Below are 17,222 nucleotides of genomic sequence, written 5' to 3' on the forward strand. Positions count from 1 at the left end.
ACCTTCACCTTCATTCTAAAATGTCTCTAAAACAGATAAATTATACAACAATCAGTTCTGCCTCTACGCCAAACAATATTTCACCAGACCAGACGGGAAACAAAATAACATGATACAGGTCAAAGACTGTCATTTGGTTCAAGGAATGTTGTTTGGCCACGATTACATCATTAAAAGTCTTCTTAGTAAAAACATTTAAAAGTGTTATGTTGAGGGCAGATCAAAAGATGCAGAGAAGTATCAGTTGTAGGTGCATTTTGATTACAACAAACCTCATTAATCGAAACTATTAAGACAATTTTAGTTTTACTATGAAATTAGATCGGGGTCTTTAGAAACAGTTATCTGGTGGCACCAAATATCGTCCCGAGCATGGCTACACATTATTGTTTTGTGATTAGCAAAAAATGCATTTCTTTATGCAGTGATGGGTCTCAGACAACTGTACAAAGCTGCACTAAACGTTGAAACAGGTACTCCAATAACTGTCTAAACAAAGCTATGACATATTGTCCAGAAATGTTACATTCAAGAGTTGCATTCGTGCAATAAATCAGAAAGATTTGTTGTACACGTATTGGACTTTAAAACATTATTCCGGGTTTATCACATGCCAGATAAACAATGCTAAGGAAGCAGGATCGAACGTTTTAACCATCTACAACCGGAACATGTTAATCCTTTTCTGAACTGCTTGATCTTATGATCGCAAGATAATGTCGTTAGATGTTTTACCCAATTATCTTCAAACTTGCCTCTGATCACTTTCTCTTTTCCTCTCTTTCTTACGACTATCTATAGGATTTAGCATTTAGAATTTAATATAGTATGAAAAATATTTGTATATCTCAGAGAGCTGTTTTCTATGCAAAATGCTCTCATGCTCTCAGCACATTTCGGTCTTTTCCTAATAGCCGGCCTCCATTCCATTTACTTCCGGTTTGTGTATTTCCGGTTTTGAAACTTCCGGTTTGGTTGCATTTCCCGTTTCGATCCCATGCGCGCTCACACCCGCAGACAAGTGAGCCAGGACAGGGTCTGCCTTCCTTCGGACAACAACCAGGGTTATCTTCGCACTCAGAGCAACGATAGAGATGCCCAACAGCACAGCCGTGAAGATGAAGTTGGTAGTATTCGTGGAAGGTAGACTGACAAGGATACCGATCAAAACCCATATGATGACAGCGTAGGGGGTGAAGGTGTAACGGGAATACCTGTCCAGGACAATCAGATCAGTGATGCTATAGACTACTAGGAAAGCTGCGATGAAGGCTAGGACGACAGAGGAAGCAGTTGCCTGGTTGATGGTTGGATCAGATCTGTAAACCATCAAGACGGCCATCGTGATGAAGGCAGCTATTGAGGTCCATGTAGCGTACAAGGCTATACCATTCTGTACCAGTCCTCTGATGAGAGCGTCGTCCACCCTGCGATGCTGTTGAACTAGAACGGATCCGTGCTGGTATAGAGCTATGTAGGACAGAGCCAGACATCCGAATAGTGCTACGGATATGAGAAGCAGGGCAACGAATGACAAGGACACGATGTCTGTGAAGGCTACTGAGTTGATGATGATCTGGAGTACAAGAGCCACGATGTAGATGCCCAGGAAAAGGGGAGTCAGCAAGACTGGGTGGGGAGCTGACCTGCAAACAAGGATCAGGGAGTAGATGATCCAGCTGAGCTGCCAGGAATAGACGAACCAGGTGATGACCAGTGTCCAGCGGGCTGGGTAGACGTCCAAACCGGGGACAAGGTCTTGCAGTGCTGGAACTTATGAAATATACACGTCTTTTAGTCGGAAATCATCCATTATTAATCTATGATATATACACAGAATTCGTGAGGTTTCAAAACGATAACAATACAAGCGCATTGCAGAAAAGGACGCCACGAAGGCACAATTATTAATGCAATATAACCTCCTACCAGCTATGGCAGCTATGATATTAAAGATGAGTTTGTTTCTTATCATGGAAAAGAGATACAACCGTACTGTTTTGTCACGGCTACCCAGTAAGTTGGCTGGCGAAGACAGTATATATCAAACTCGAATGTGTAACAACAGTCAAACACTGTTTTGTCGACTTATTAAATGGTTCAACACCAATTCACAATGACACTATAAACGATGTAGGCATGTTTTGATTCCTGAAAAAAATTTAAACGATATATCAAAGTCTGTATGTGACTGTATACTCGAGCTCGTATATTGTCTGTCTCTATACCTCTGTCAGGGCTGTATACGCCGGCGATGAAGACTGTGATGGCAGCTATGAAAAGGACGACGATGGCGGAGTTGAGCGCCAGCAGTTGAATGTACAGCTTGTTCATCTTGGAACCAGGATCTCAAGGGCAGATGGATATTTGTGTATTGCCGCTGCAGGTATTTTCAGTACAAAGCCGTTGCAGTAGTCACCCACACATATCACTGTGCAGTGAATGAAAATGTCAAATAATCCTTAAACCTGACACATCTTGAACATGATCGTCACAGATAAAAATGTGAAGAAATCCTTAAACCTAACACTCCTGAACATGATCATCAGAGACGAACATATCAAGCTCCTGATCAAAGTGTTCATCCATGACATACTCTTAAACTTTACACACATCTGACAAATCCTCAACATATTCAATATATAAACTTCTAAAACGCCATAACACTTCATAGGCCCTGAACTTTACTATCAAACATAAATATCTTATCAATAAGAAATATACTCATAGGAACAAATAAGGGAACACATAGAAGTACAAGTGTTCCTTTATTCTTTTCCAAGTTTCTTCACAAGGTATGTATTGCACTGTGAGTGAAATTCCGGGGGGAAAAACAACTGTACTTTTAAGTGTTCCCTTATTCGTTTCCAGTAGTATTTCTTAAACTGACATAATATCCTGAATGTTCAAATCAAACCGTAGCACATTTTAAGTCTTTTAATTCATTCGGTCACTCTCGAAACTGTGAATATGGGTACTGATTCAAAATAGACACAATTGACAGTTTCACCGGAAAATGAAAAAAAGAAACAACAATGTCTGGAAATTTCTAAGGAAAATTAAATTGATGTGTAATATCTTTAAACAACGACATTCAGACATACTATCCCTCATAAACAGTCTGCTTGATATTGATTACAGGCTGCGCGTTTGAAGTGTGACCAGTGAGTTTAGGCCCCAAACTTTCAGACAACATTGGGCATCTATTAAGCCTGTTTCACATGCTGTAACCATGTTAAAATGCATACAGTGCACGTCGACGTAAAGATCCAACGACATACCAAAAACTCCACCCCACTCTGCTAAATTCAGATTACTTAAACACTTCAGATCGTAATGTAGTATAAATTTTGGTGCAGAGTAAATTCTGTACAGACTGTACACTTACGTTTCGTGCAGCTGCCTGTGGCCCCAGCTTCAGATGCACACTGATCCAAGAGTAGGACAATACAGCAACGTTAAGCTACATCACTGCTGTTTTGTATTCGAAAGGCTAGAAATGATACTAAATAATGTCACACCAAGCACCAATATATAACGCTGTTAAAACCTTGTCACATTAATAGTAAGTTAACCTCAGTCGTGTATTCTGACTGAACGACTGAAACTCATCAGTCAGGGCTCCTTTATTTTGTCAGTGTCTGCAAAATTGAAAACCTGAACTACACAGTAAGACATATTATATTGGACAAAACATTTGCTTACTTACAAACACACCTGCAGAGCATGTTGTACATGGCCTGCACAAGTAGACACTCAGGTGTATGCATGGTCGGTGTGAGTAGGCATTTACTGCAACCAGTCATGTCATCAAGCACATAATTGTTTTCTGAGAGTTGACCTGAATTTGACCCTAAATGACACATTTACCCCGTACGTAATCGGTACACATATGGTCAGAGCAGGTTCATCTTATTGTAAGCCATCTTCACATTAAAAGTACCTACCACCATCTGAACCCATACTCGTATTTTTGCACGGTAACATAACTTGTTAAAACCCTGGGTACTTAAACACATGCGTTGGAACTTGACGTTTTACTAGTACCCGATTACTATCAAATTAGTTTCACGATTAAAAGCGTTGTCTGTAACAAAACGAAATAAATACAAAATTTCAAAACTACTGATACGTTCCATCATCATTTCACGGATTTCTTTGAAATATTTGGGTTGCGTTTACACCACTCAGTCATACAGTAGATTATCTGTACAACTATTCATTTCATTAAAACTGTGATCTATTTTTTTATTTTTATTCTTTTTTTATCAAATGTGGTAACGGCATGTGTACAAACATTGTAGATTCTCCTGATCATCGTTTTTTTTTTCTTTTTGTTCATTTTCGAAATATGGTGTTTGTGATCAATCCTAAAGGTTTTCATAATCCTTATTTCTGAAAAGGCCTCCCAGATTTGTAATATAGTGGGAACATATTGTGTGTAGGTTCATTGTAACAATCAGCCCTTTGTGTCAAAAGGAAGGTGTCACAGCTAATAAGGGATAACGTTCAACCAACCGTATTTGACGTACTGACGCACTCAAGTAGCTTTGACATAGAGGAAAATATACCTAAGCTCTTGTATAACTTGGACCTCTGCCATATCATCTGACATGAATAAACTGACAAAATATTTTTAACACACCTCCTAATTCACACGTGTGTTAAATGTTCGCATGTGAATATGATCACACACATTGACTGAACATCCACACTTCGTAGAGGGACATGGGGATAGTTATCACAGACCCGGCCATGCAGTAGTGGCGCTGGGCAGAACGTTGGCAGCAATGACTCCAATGATGATAATTATTGCTAGGATATAAATCACTCGTCATGATTGTGCACAAAGAGAAGCTGTTGGTGTGTCGGTAACAAAGTCAGTGTCTTCTCCGGGGGTTGAGGTTTTGTGTCCACGATGTATTGCTGATTTTGTTGTAATGCACAAACACCATTGACATCAACACAAAATATACTGATGATGAAAACACGTTGAACTTGAATGTGAGCTAAAATGTCGATTAAATCTTCTAATCGTGTTGCAAAATCTCTGGTCCCCTACGTTTCGTAATTGTGAGTATAACAACCGTCAATGACCATTGATCTGTGTAAGTGTGGGTTCAAAAACGCCCTGAACCATCGCGCTACTTATATGTGGGTTCAACTAATCCCTTGTCCATTGCACTGAGCAGCATAAGCATCGATCTGCCCAGTTGGAAACCGATGCTATGTGTCAACCAAGTCAGCGAGTCTGACCCCCAGCCCTTCACGACAAGCATGGGTTACTGAAGGAAAATATTCGAGTCTGGACCGTCACGGGTATTTTGCTGTCTGACCATGATTAACGGTCTGATGGATACATCAATGCGATGTATCATAAGTGAATTATCTTAATAGTTGTATCTTAATAATAAATCAAAATGGACCTCTCTTCAGGGGGGAGAGGTGCACAGGTACATAGCCCGGTGAGCACACACTGGTTTACAGACCCGTGAAGGTCCGGATGTAGAATGGGCCTTCAGCAACCCATGCTTGCCATAAAAAGCGACTATGCTTGTCGTAAGGGACGACTAACGGGATCGGGTGGTCAGACTTGCTGGCTTAGTTGGGACATGTCATCGGTTCCCAATTGCGCAGGTCGATGCTCATGTTGTTGATCACTGGACTGTCTGGTCCAGGCTCGATTATTTACAGACCGCCGCCATATAGCTGGAATATTGCTGAACGCGGCGTAAAACTAAACTCACTGACTCACTCACACTGGTTGACACTCCTGTACACTCTGCTCCTAATTCGGATCGGAGGTTGGACCAACCTGAGAGTTTCTCCTTGAGTCATCAAGGAGTTGTCGTGTTCAGTTCTTCTGACAGCACGTCACCAAAAGCGTACAACGTAAAATAATTGGGCAAATTGAAAAAGAGGATTTCTAAATTATGATTCGATGTTCAGAGTCACCCGACCGAGATAATCGTCACAACAAGTCAGCAACAGGACGGCAGTAATTGCAAGGGAGCGACATGAGCCAAGCCGTCATGAAATTGCAGAGACACCGTTCGTGACCATGACTTTAAGAAATAGAGATGGCGGGTGTGTGGCTGCTAGCTGTCTGTTGTTTACTGACCCGTGTTTCGTATATTTCAGGAAAATACACAGAAGGAAGTATTGTCTCTTTGAAGGTAAGTGTCATCCTAGATTAAATATTGATATTTGTTTCAACACGTAAGAGAAATAATATTTTAGTAGAAGCATGCAATTTGGATGTTCAAGCTGTTCATAGTGATTAGGAAGATATAACCGGATCTTATTTCCACTCAGCTCACGGGTGGTTGAGTCTGAAGAGCACCAGGTGTCTATGCTCAATTGTACAAATCGTACCAATCCTCATATATTGAGTCCTCACTATCAGTGAAGTAAAAATGACATCTTTTGCGACTTTCCTCGTGTACTGTCATATAACTGAGATTTGATTCCAGTGAATCAAAATTATAAACCAAGCCTATCTTCATGAAACATTTGTAAAGCAAAAACGAGAACTGAATCACAGTTCTATCGGAAACAGTCATTTTTGGGAATCAAAGTTAATTCTAGAACGTTAGGCTAAATTCCACGCCTATAACTGTAAATGTCATGGCATTAGGTTGAACATCTCCATGACCTGAACGTACTATATGTGATCCTTGTCGCATTTTCACAACAGATCAAATCGTTTGATCAATTAATATCGATTTTCATATCAAAATCAGTTTTGTGTTTTATGCGGTGTCTTGCCGCGAACAGCTGCAACATTGCAGAGGCAATACTCACTATCTCACTCACTCACTAACTCACACACTCACTGTCTTTCACTCGTCAGGATGCCTTTATTATTCCGTGAATCCAGTGAAGGCACTATTGCAAAATGACTTGTTCTCCAAAATGGCCTTCAGGGGGTTTAGGGTACATAATATATGACATGCTGCTACATATTTGTCCACTGCAGGGCTGGGTCTTCCTCGACAGCTTTCTCTTCCCCGCCGGCGACGGTGCTTCATTTAAATACAACATCTCATACCCAAGGGTAAGTAACTCAGCCTACAGGTGCGACTAATTCAGGTACAAAGTCTTCATTGAATGGGCAAATAAGTAACTCGACGTCGAAACCTCTTTTGGATACGGCAACACATTGATAGTTTCTTCATCCACCATCTGATATCAAGGCCTGGTCACGTGAACGCTACAAGGTCACCAAATACAAGGTTAACCTCGCCGCGAGTAGTAATGATACATTCTACCCACCAAACGTAACTGTGCACAGGTAAAATCCTATCTACATTTATCTGTAGTAGTACGTATTTCAAAAAAGATAAATCCACAACATTATCACAAAGCTTGAGTTTCCTTCCTACATGTTTAAGTTACAAAAAGCGACTTAACGGGATCGGGTGGTCAGACTTGCTGACTTGGCTGACACATGTCATAAGATCCCAATTGCACTGATCGATCATGATGTTGATCACTAGGCTGTCTGGTTCAGGTCGCCGAATTATAGCTGGAATATTGCTGAGTGCGGCTTAAAAACAACAACCAAACCAAACCACTATACTTAACACAAGAACGGTTATATTGATGAAACATTTGTTCAAGACAAATTCCACATATATTCAACAAGTTTACACAATGTTCATCTGAGTTTATTTCGATTAAGTTAAAAATAACTTCCACAAAAACGCTCTGTCATGAGAAGCGGACGTTCAGATACTAACCCAGTCGTAATGCTATTTGCTTTACATAGTTCTTCAGAAACGCCTGTATCTAACAGACTCCTCACAGCGCCTCTGAACAGCACAGCTGGTTTCAGTTCAGCTGCAACACACACACACACACACACACACACACACACACACAGAGAGAGAGAGAGAGAGAGAGAGAGAGAGAGAGAGAGACGCACGCACACACAATATTATTTTTCGTGCAGGTGTATTTGAAATTCTGATATATTCTCTGACCATGTGGCCTTCTTGAATGTTCTTGTTTTGCAGCAATACGCTCCTTTGTATTTACTTTTCTACGGTGGTGATCAGTTTGCGCAGGCCAACGACCCCTTCAAAGTAAGTCGTTGAAGATCAGCCAATCATAATTAACACGTGTATTGTTCCTAAGTAGCAACAGTAAGAGTCAATGCACAGAGTCAACCCCAGAAGATCTAGATAGAATAGGCCTTCAGCGACCCACGCTTGCCACAAAAGGCGACTATGCTGGTCGTAAGAGGCGACTAACGGGATCGGGCGACACATGTCATCGGTTCCCAACTGCGCAGATGGATGCGCATGCTGTTGATCACTGAATTTTCTGTTCAAGACTCGATTATTTAGTCTGAAAATCTCCATTTATATGTGTCGAAATTGATTTCAAGTGCTTTGACTTTGACGCTAAGTGACAACTAGAAAAAATCAAATTACATCCTGTTGTGGAAAAGTAGAGAAAAACAAATATAGGACAGAGTATTGGAATATTCCAGTACAAATGTACATTCTCTATGAAGAAGGAGCCATACTTCATAAGTGTTTTGTACCTACAAGATCAGTTTTTATCTTCTAGCAATATTGGAAAAGCAAATGAGACGCTACCAAATTACCCACTCTGTAAAATGTATATGTTGATCTGACATGTGTCGTTTAGGGTCAACCTTTCTTAGTAAAGTACAGATTCTAGAACTTTTCGGGGGTTGAGGCCCATCCGCCTAATCCCATCCGGCACTGCGGCATCCACAAAAATGGACCGTCGGACAACTGATAGCCGTGACTGCGGACTGGATGTGATGGCGAATTGGTGCCTGGCCTTTAGGGTATGGGTTCGAACCCTGGGTGAAACACAACCAAAACATTATTAGAATCTGTACTTTACTAAGAAAATATGATCCTAAGTATACCATGTTACATTGAACCACTTTCTAAATGGTATGATGTGTTTGTATGTGGGGCGTTTCAAAGCCTGAAGATTCAACCATTCATGTGAAGCTAAATATATGTTATAGGGACATCGTTTTCGCTGAGTTGGGTGAATGAGTAAGGTTAGTTTCTGCCGCTTTTTTCAATATTCAAGCAATATCACGGGATTAGACACCAGGAATGGGCTTCACATTGTAACCGTGTGAGGAATCGAACCCGGGTCTTCGGCGTGACGAGCAAACGTTGTAACCACTAGGCCACTCAGTCGCCCCTCTGAGATGAGGAGAACCAATCTCATTTTTGGACAGCCAGTTCAGTATGGATAGACGATCCGACCTATCCAAGGAAAGACATTTTTTGTCACCTGCTAACCTTCCATCTTTCAGTCTTGTCAACAGAAGATCGCCCTGTTGCAGTACCCCTCATATTCCAGACAGGTTCTCAGTCTGGACACCACAAAACCCAGCTCAGGTTGTTACAACCGCTACGACGCCTTTAGGGGAGACTACGTCTTCTGTGTCGGGCGTTTCAACATCGACATCGACAGCAGCTCTGGGTGGTTCGTGACAGCCAACCGGTGCGGGAATCAGAATGGCTTCACTGTGAGTTGTGTAGAATGAATTTTGTGAACACTGTAAACTGAGTTGAAGAAGAAAGTTTCATGGTTGTGAACTAAAGTATTATGAGGAACACAACGTTTCTGAGTATCTATGTTATCGTCAGGAATTATTGAGAAAAGTTGTTTCGGCAAATATCTAATGCATGTATAGAACCTATACTATAGTCTCTTTGCAATGAAAACGTACCGACGAATTTCACTTTAAACAAAAAAAATGAGTAAATTAAAATTATGATTGCGAATCCTCATATTTTTTATTGCCAACTGAACATTGAAATCACAGAACTGTATTCATCTTAGTATAAAATGTTGTGTGAAAAGATCATAGATTGAAATCGCTGGTACTGTTACGTATTACATGGGGATACACGCTGTAGTTGGAACAGTGAAACAAATGCACGTGTGGTACGTGATGAGCGTTAGCTTAAACCGGTCCCACTTGCTCTCAGTGTTTCGTTTAATGTACATACCCCTTTATGATACATACCAATAGTAATAATCAAGCATGTATTTTCTTCCATTTTCAGGGCTTGTATCTACAATATCGTATAGAGAGCATTGGGGGCTTGGAGAAGGATGACGTTTTCCCTTTCCACTCTGGTCAGGGGCAGGTTCCTATTCCTGTCTTGACCTTAATGATTATGGCAATCTTTGGACAGTTTGTTGTTTGAGAAAACAAATACAAGACAACATCGGACTTTTTTAAACGTTGAGATAACGGAAACAAAGTCTTTTCTTCATGTCATGCATAAATATTTGGAAGAATAAAACAAATCAACATTTAACTTATATAACTTATACTATTTACATACCTCTCAGGCGAATGCATGCATTCGTACGTGCGTATAGGTATTTTGGCAGAGAAAAGCCACACACAGAGATTTCTCATCACATTTTATGTGTCAAGTAACAGACCAGTTAACGTTTGATTATACCAAATATCATAGTTTGTAAACACCCGTCATTTGATATATTGTTCTGAAAATACAAGCCTGTGTAGTCGTGAACATGAGGAAATCTGAGGAATGTCCTATGAATACTTTGCCACAAACAGCATGACCGCGATCATTTTGTAATACCAGCAAAACAAAAACACAATCATGTCTGTTTTGCGTTATTTCGTCCATAAACGCAACTATACTCAGTTCACAACAGTCTCACACAGCGTGCATAACTCTGACCTTAGACGTAACAAAGCTATCTCCATTGCACCAATGAACGCTTCTTGAATGACAGTGCGAGTGAGTTACGTTTTCCGCAATATTCCAGCCATATGTAAAGAATCGAGCCTTGACCAGACTATCCAGTGATCACCAGCATGATCATCGATCTACGCAATTGGGAACCGATGACACGTGTCGACCAAGTCAGCAAGTCTGACCACCCGATCAGACCCGTAAGTCTACACTTACGACAAGCATAGTCGCCTTTTATGGCAAGCATGGGTTGCTGAGGGCCTATTCTACCCCGGGACCTTCACGGCTCGAATGACAGCTTTGGATAGTCGACAAATTCTAAATAGTTCTAAACTACATTTTCATGTATACTTTGTCATATACACTTATGATCATCATTTACACTTGCAGACTCTCATATCGCCAAATACTAGCCAAAAGGTAATTTGGCTCGGTGGGATAGCCTAGTGGGTAAAGTGGTTGCTCGTCACGACGATGACCCGGGTTTGATTCCCCGCATGGGTACAATGTGTGAAGCCCATTCCTGGTGTCCCCCCACTGTGATGTCGCTGGAATACTGTCCAAAGCGGCGTAACACTATTAAACTCGCTCACAGGGAATTCAAAAGATATTTTGTGTGTGGTCGAAACCGTAAAAAGGTCGAGGGAAGTGAATATACTCGGGCCAGAGTCTGCAGATCCAAATCTTCGACAATAAAATCGATAAGGTCAGAACATCGTTAAAGACATGGAGTCCCAAACGAAACAGATGTTACTGGAATGAGTCATTACAAAGCTGATGCAGACGACAGGCAAATAAATGTAGCTATGAAAAATTCTTTCCTCCTGAAAAGGTATGTCACATACATAATCAGTAAAGTCAACTGACGTTTTCAATCACTGGTCATGTTTTTACTGCAGGATATGCATACCACGGGCTAGACATTTTGCATTTATCTAGGTGTATGGAAACATAGACGGAAGTAATTGTTTTGTATTCTTTGAACAGGAAAATATTAACATGAACTGAGAGCAAGTTGGAGTATATATATCAGGTGTTTTTTTGTCTTTCTTAATCTAACGTTGTATAAGGACAGGTCCTAATTGGTTATGTCAAGAACTCATTAGGATACATATTGCTCTGAACCTTTGAAATGGAAGAATGGTTGCACTTCATCAAGGTAAATTTGAGAAACCTTGAGTTCACAAGTGGTGTGACATATAATACAAATATTAAGAGTGAGTGAATATGGTTCCATGATGATTGGTAGCAATATTCCAACAATGTCACAGCTGGGGACAGCATAAATTGGCTTCACAGATAGCACCCATGTGGCAAGTCGAACCTAAGGCTTTATTGTGACGTGCGAACGCTTAAACACTAGGCTACCCCACCACGCCCAAGGAAACTTGGAAAACTGATGCAGTGGACATTTTGATGTGCAATATATCAGTGAGACTATTTCGAGATTCATGCGTGCAGTGTCGGTTCTTCCATGATGTTAGCACATGTTAGATCTGGGATTACACTTCCAAAGTAAAGCAGAGATTCCAGTACGTTTGTTTGGTTGAGTCCCTTCAAACCCACTCTGTCACGTACACAGTCAGGTACTGTCAGGTCAGCTCACAAAGGTATGCGTTCTAACCCACTCAGCCATCGCTTCTTCCACAAAACTGGTCGTCTTGACCACGATTTTTGTGTACCCCTCGGGCAGGTGTAAATTGGCACAATTCCCGAGAAAGTGTAATCCCAAATATAATAAGCAATATTCCAGCTGCATGATGGTGGTCTGTAAATAATCGGGAGTCGGAACCCCACAATCTACTGGTCAACAGTATGAGCATTGATCTACGAATCTGGGATATGATGACATGCGTCAACCAACCGATCGAAGCTGACCAGCCGATCACGTTTGTCGAATCTTGTGGCAAGCAATTGTTACTGCATATCAATTCTTACCTTGAGTTTCACGTGTTTACACGGAACAAATTTAAGGCCGAAAGAAGCCATTACGGCTTGATTCCATTAGCTTCTTGCTATTTCTAAATGCTGCACTACATTACAGATGTATGATAGCGGTCTATAAATATTCAGGCCTGGACTAAGCATTCCAGTGACTGATATCATGAACAGCGATGTACTCAACTGAGATATGATAACAAGCGTCAACTAGTCCGCGAATCTGACCATCCGATCGTCAATCGGCTCGTACGTTAAGTATTGGCTGCTGAAGTTGAATTCTGACCACGATCTCCACACGGATAACCCAATCCTAAACAAACATACATACAGCTAAGGACTTTCATTGCTTGAATGTGCAAGCGATGCACGCCCATGGTGCACAGTTCCTTGGATTGTCAGAGAGCCTTGCCTGGGGCCATTCATTTACAGCACAAAGAAAACCACAAAAGTAAACAGCAGAACTGAAAATGTCAACGGCCTTGATTGGGAAAGATTCGGCCGATAATTCTCTTCGAATCGAGGATTTACAAAGGTCACCCATCTTGAAGTAATGTAATCGAGACAACTTAAAACAGTAATCTAGATGTATGTGTGTACGTTAAGTTCAGCTAATATCCAGTTTCTTTGAAACAAAATACATAACAATGCAATAGGAATGTTTAATGGTTGCTGCGGTTTGTTGAAACAAGCTAATTCAGCGGGTATTGTTGCAAGTACTCTATTGCTTGGTTTTATGCGAGGGCTTTGAGAATGGTGACAGACCAGTCTGAGGTGGGAGCACGACAACATGGCCCATGGAGGTGCTCTTCTCGTCTTCTCCCTGTTGATGATGTCACTAGGTTGTGACTTCGCGTACCCAATGTTCTCTATGCATGAGGTACCAGGTCAGTGATAATATTGTTGATAACAGTAACGTTTACAGATGATTTAAATTGACGTGCTGTCTTTGGTGCCAGGCTAATAATCCAGCGAGTTGTCGGGATCGGGCCCACCTTTGATCAGGTGAAAACACCCGAGAGTCAACTTTGTATGCAGACTCTCAGTTTTGTCACAAACTCTTGTGTACATCACACAACCCTGTGCATTTAAAGGAACCCACGAATCCTTGGTAGATGACGTACAAGCACTTATTTTCTGGTACAGCAACGTGCAGTAAACGTTAACAAAGTGCAATAAGTATGTGTCCCAGTCCACCTAACTGTGATTCGGTACCTCGTAAGGATGGAAAAGCCACATTAACCACGTAGGCGGCAGGAGTTGTATCATCCCTAGGGGGGTTAGACTGATAATACGTTTTCATGGACATCAAAGAGCCTTTGAGCAGTTGAATTGGATATCAACTAAATACAAATGGTAATATGATTATAATAAAACTGATTTGAATGAGGAGTCGGATAGACAAGGATTCTGTGACACAAACGTGGCGTGAGCTACGAAATTGTGCAAAACCTTGTAATGACAATGCTCTGCCTACTGTCGTGCAAAGGTAAACATTTAGATAAAGTCAACCTTTTTCAGTTAATATATCTCATTAGTGTTTCCTTGTATGTTACCGTATCTCGATCACCGATTCGTCTGTTCTTGCAGGGGCGGGAAATCTTGATGCTATTGAGCACAGAGTTGCTGTTCTGGAGGAAAACTTTGGTACTGTCATTTTCTTACTATGACAAATATCGATAGCTCTCAAGTGAAACACTACATGTAATGCCAACATAATACTCTTTTGAGCAGATGTTTGTCCTGCAAAACAGTCCGATAGCTAAGCATGTGACTATGTTTCTCATACGAGAAACCATAAGAAAGAAATGATGGTTAGTAAAATGGTTTTTGGTACCTTTCAATTCGAACTTAATTTTATGTTCGAATATAATACTTTGGAACTGACTACGCGCCGTATAAGAATGCAGTTATTCCAACATATGCTTTATCAGAGGGCTAAACATGCGTTAAGAACGAATTTGTTATCTCTGGAAAGGGCGATATCTGTACATCATGTCCCCAGGGTGCTGTGATTGAAAATATGACGTGCAGTTGAGATTAACATCCAGTGATCGACTGTGTTTGTGTGTGTATGTGTGTGTGTGTGTGCGTGCGTGCGTATGTGTGTGAGAGAGAGAGTGAGTTAGTGTGTATTTATGATTGAAAAGCATTCAAAACTATGCGGACCTCCCCTTTGAAATGTCTTGCTTGTATCCCAAGTACAGTGTCGAGAGGCCTCCTATTGGTCTCGGTGCCTTTAGTTTGGTACCTCCTGAACTCGTGGCACAGATCAAGACATTGCCCGGGTCCTCCACTGGAAGCTCAGCCTTTCTGACACTATGGGTAATGCAGAAGGCTACAGTGATTGGGAACCTTCATATTCTGCTAAAAGTTCTTGGTGGGTTCGACCAGGCAGTGTTTCCTGGGAGAAGTCCCATTTGCTGTCTGAGCTGCGGGTAGATGGGACAAGGGCAATGAGCTGATGATGAGCCTTACCGGCCTGACTGAGCCAAGATCACACAAAACCTCTCTGCTGCATTTTCATCTTAATCTGTAAAATTTTTAAACAAATACTTCATCCAGGAATACTGAAAGCCAACGGTAACTATAAGTGCGGCATACCTCCATCTATATATGGGACAGAGGTTGCATACACGTCGACTCGTGTCAATGGCGTGGCCAAGTACAGATGCAGAGACGGTTTCTTAGGTCAAGGTATAGGTCTTTCACTGTGTACGGACAGAGGCCTCTGGACACCGACAGACACAAAATGTTGTAACGGTAAGTAAATCTTCATGGATTTTATAATTTGTCATCACTTGGTAACTTTCAGTGGCAGAAAATTCCAAAGTCACTCGGGAATTATCGATGACTTAACTCAACGATGTAAGGGACGTCTTAATGTTGGACATTATTTACACTTAATTGTGTAAGGAGAGTTTCAGAGTTGAACATTGTTTACTGTTGTAAAGAACGCTACAATATTGGACACTATTTACACCTGATGATGCAAGGAAAGTCTCCATGTTGGATATGTACTGGTGTAATGAAGGTTTCGAAGTTGGCCGTTTTGGCCAGAAAGACAGCACTAAGTATTGAAAACAGGACCAGATTGAATTGATAGTCGGATTGATATAGATGTTGTGTTTTCCTTAAAGTCACACTGAATGTACACAGACTTACCCAATCACTGTTGTTAAATAGTTTATAAGTGACCACGGTGTGATTTCCTTTTTCCAAAAAAGGGAAAATCCTTTTTCTGATGATGCCGCCTGTCCCCATGTAACGTCCAGATTTAACATTTGCGAACTGGAAGATACCTATTGTCCATGTTTCAGTGTCCGAGACTGTTGCAAGTTGGTTTGGTAGGGTGGTGTACACTGGCAAGGTTGCTACGACGGCGACAGACAAGACGTGTCAGAGATGGAAGGCCCAGGCACCACACGCACACGACTACAAGGAAATCATGTTAATCAACCCGGTCGCAAGTGAGACTGAGAACGATATCGCAAACTACTGCCGTGACCCGGGAGGCAATGGGTATTTGTGGTGCTACACGACCGATCCAAAGACACGGTGGGAGAAGTGTAGCATCCCTAAGTGTTGACATGGTAACTATTACGCTGCTGGAGCTCACCTTCTATTAGCTCTGTGGCAAAAGGGAGGCGAACGGTCTCTACTAGTTTCTGATGTGCACTTCCATGGCGAGAGGTCACACAGATTTGGTGTTGAAGTAAGAAGATTTTTAACTTGTTGATTTTCGACATGACAGTACGTCACGATCAGTGTCAGTGTATTTAGTATTATATATTGTCACGCTTACAAATGTATTCATTTTATGAAAAATGTGATTGAGCATAGTTTTACGCCTCTTTAAGCAATGTTCTAGCAATATCGCTATAAACCGGCTACATCCATTGCATCCATGTGAGGAGCTGAATCCAGGTCTTTGGCAAGACGGACAAGCGCTTTGACCACTTGGTTACCCTACCGCCCTTGCGCCCAAGAGCACATCGTGTCTGAAACACTGGATAATACAGAATGGTACAGTGTTGGTAAGCCTTCATATCCTTCAGGATTTTCCCAGCTAAAATACAACATTTTCACAACATCATCACACAACGTAGTCACGTTAGTATTAAAATACAACGTTTTCACAACGTCAGCACACAACGATCTCACAACGTTAGTATTAAAATACAACGTTTTCACAACGTCATCACACAACGTTGTCACAACGTTAGTATTACGTCAATTTATAACGTTATGTCACACTGTATACGTAACAACAACGTTGCAAATGCTTTGGGCTCCTCACAACGTGATAAGAGCGTTTCTAACATGGTGTCACTTTTCTTTTAAACGTTTCACTTGAAATACACCCTTCTCTATTGAGCTATAGCTTCAGGAAGCTGCATATCGGTTGTGGGTGTCACTCGAGGTACTGAGTGAGTAAGTATAGTTATACGCCTCTTTTAGCAATAGTCCAGCAGTATCACGAATGGGACACCAGAAATGGGCTTCACACACAATACTCATGTACGGAATCGAACCCGAAAC

At 41.3% G+C, this 17,222-nt stretch overlaps 3 protein-coding genes across 3 annotated transcripts in view; 2 read left to right on the top strand and 1 right to left on the bottom strand.

Annotated features, from left to right (window-relative positions):
- Positions 1–907: 907 nt before the first annotated feature.
- On the bottom strand, positions 908–2,334 carry LOC137272887 (uncharacterized). The gene is made up of 2 exons (XM_067805306.1): positions 2,229–2,334; positions 908–1,773 (listed from the first exon to the last, which is right to left on the bottom strand). The coding sequence occupies exons 1-2, from the start codon at positions 2,332–2,334 to the stop codon at positions 908–910; spliced, it is 972 nt and encodes a 323-aa protein (XP_067661407.1).
- A 3,644-nt stretch (positions 2,335–5,978) lies between these two features.
- LOC137291898 (uncharacterized) lies at positions 5,979–10,331 on the top strand. Its single transcript, XM_067823460.1, has 5 exons — positions 5,979–6,176; positions 6,980–7,057; positions 8,019–8,087; positions 9,314–9,529; positions 10,074–10,331. The coding sequence occupies exons 1-5, from the start codon at positions 6,081–6,083 to the stop codon at positions 10,215–10,217; spliced, it is 603 nt and encodes a 200-aa protein (XP_067679561.1). The 5' UTR covers positions 5,979–6,080; the 3' UTR covers positions 10,218–10,331.
- Positions 10,332–13,470: 3,139 nt separating this feature from the next.
- The window catches only part of LOC137272895 (fibrocystin-L-like), a 74,328-nt gene continuing 70,576 nt past the window's right edge, over positions 13,471–17,222 (top strand). Inside the window, exons 1-2 of the mRNA XM_067805317.1 lie at positions 13,471–13,567; positions 16,001–16,150. Coding sequence (XP_067661418.1) covers positions 13,471–13,567; positions 16,001–16,150 — 247 coding nt within the window. The remainder of the gene's footprint in view (positions 13,568–16,000; positions 16,151–17,222) is intronic.

The sequence above is a fragment of the Haliotis asinina genome, chromosome 1 (genome assembly GCF_037392515.1).
Source record: "Haliotis asinina isolate JCU_RB_2024 chromosome 1, JCU_Hal_asi_v2, whole genome shotgun sequence".
NCBI lineage: Eukaryota > Metazoa > Mollusca > Gastropoda > Lepetellida > Haliotidae > Haliotis > Haliotis asinina.

What these genes read in the sequence shown, in the direction of transcription:
- LOC137272887 (XM_067805306.1), bottom strand. Translation starts at nt 2,334, where the DNA reads ATGAACAAGCTGTACATTCAACTGCTGGCGCTCAACTCCGCCATCGTC. An exon ending in CGTATACAGCCCTGACAGAG is followed by an intron (nt 1,774 to 2,228) that starts GTATAGAGACAG and finishes ATATTTCATAAG; the next exon opens with TTCCAGCACTGCAAGACCTT.
- LOC137291898 (XM_067823460.1), top strand. Translation starts at nt 6,081, where the DNA reads ATGGCGGGTGTGTGGCTGCTAGCTGTCTGTTGTTTACTGACCCGTGTT. An exon ending in GAAGTATTGTCTCTTTGAAG is followed by an intron (nt 6,177 to 6,979) that starts GTAAGTGTCATC and finishes TGTCCACTGCAG; the next exon opens with GGCTGGGTCTTCCTCGACAG. An exon ending in AGGCCAACGACCCCTTCAAA is followed by an intron (nt 8,088 to 9,313) that starts GTAAGTCGTTGA and finishes TCCATCTTTCAG; the next exon opens with TCTTGTCAACAGAAGATCGC.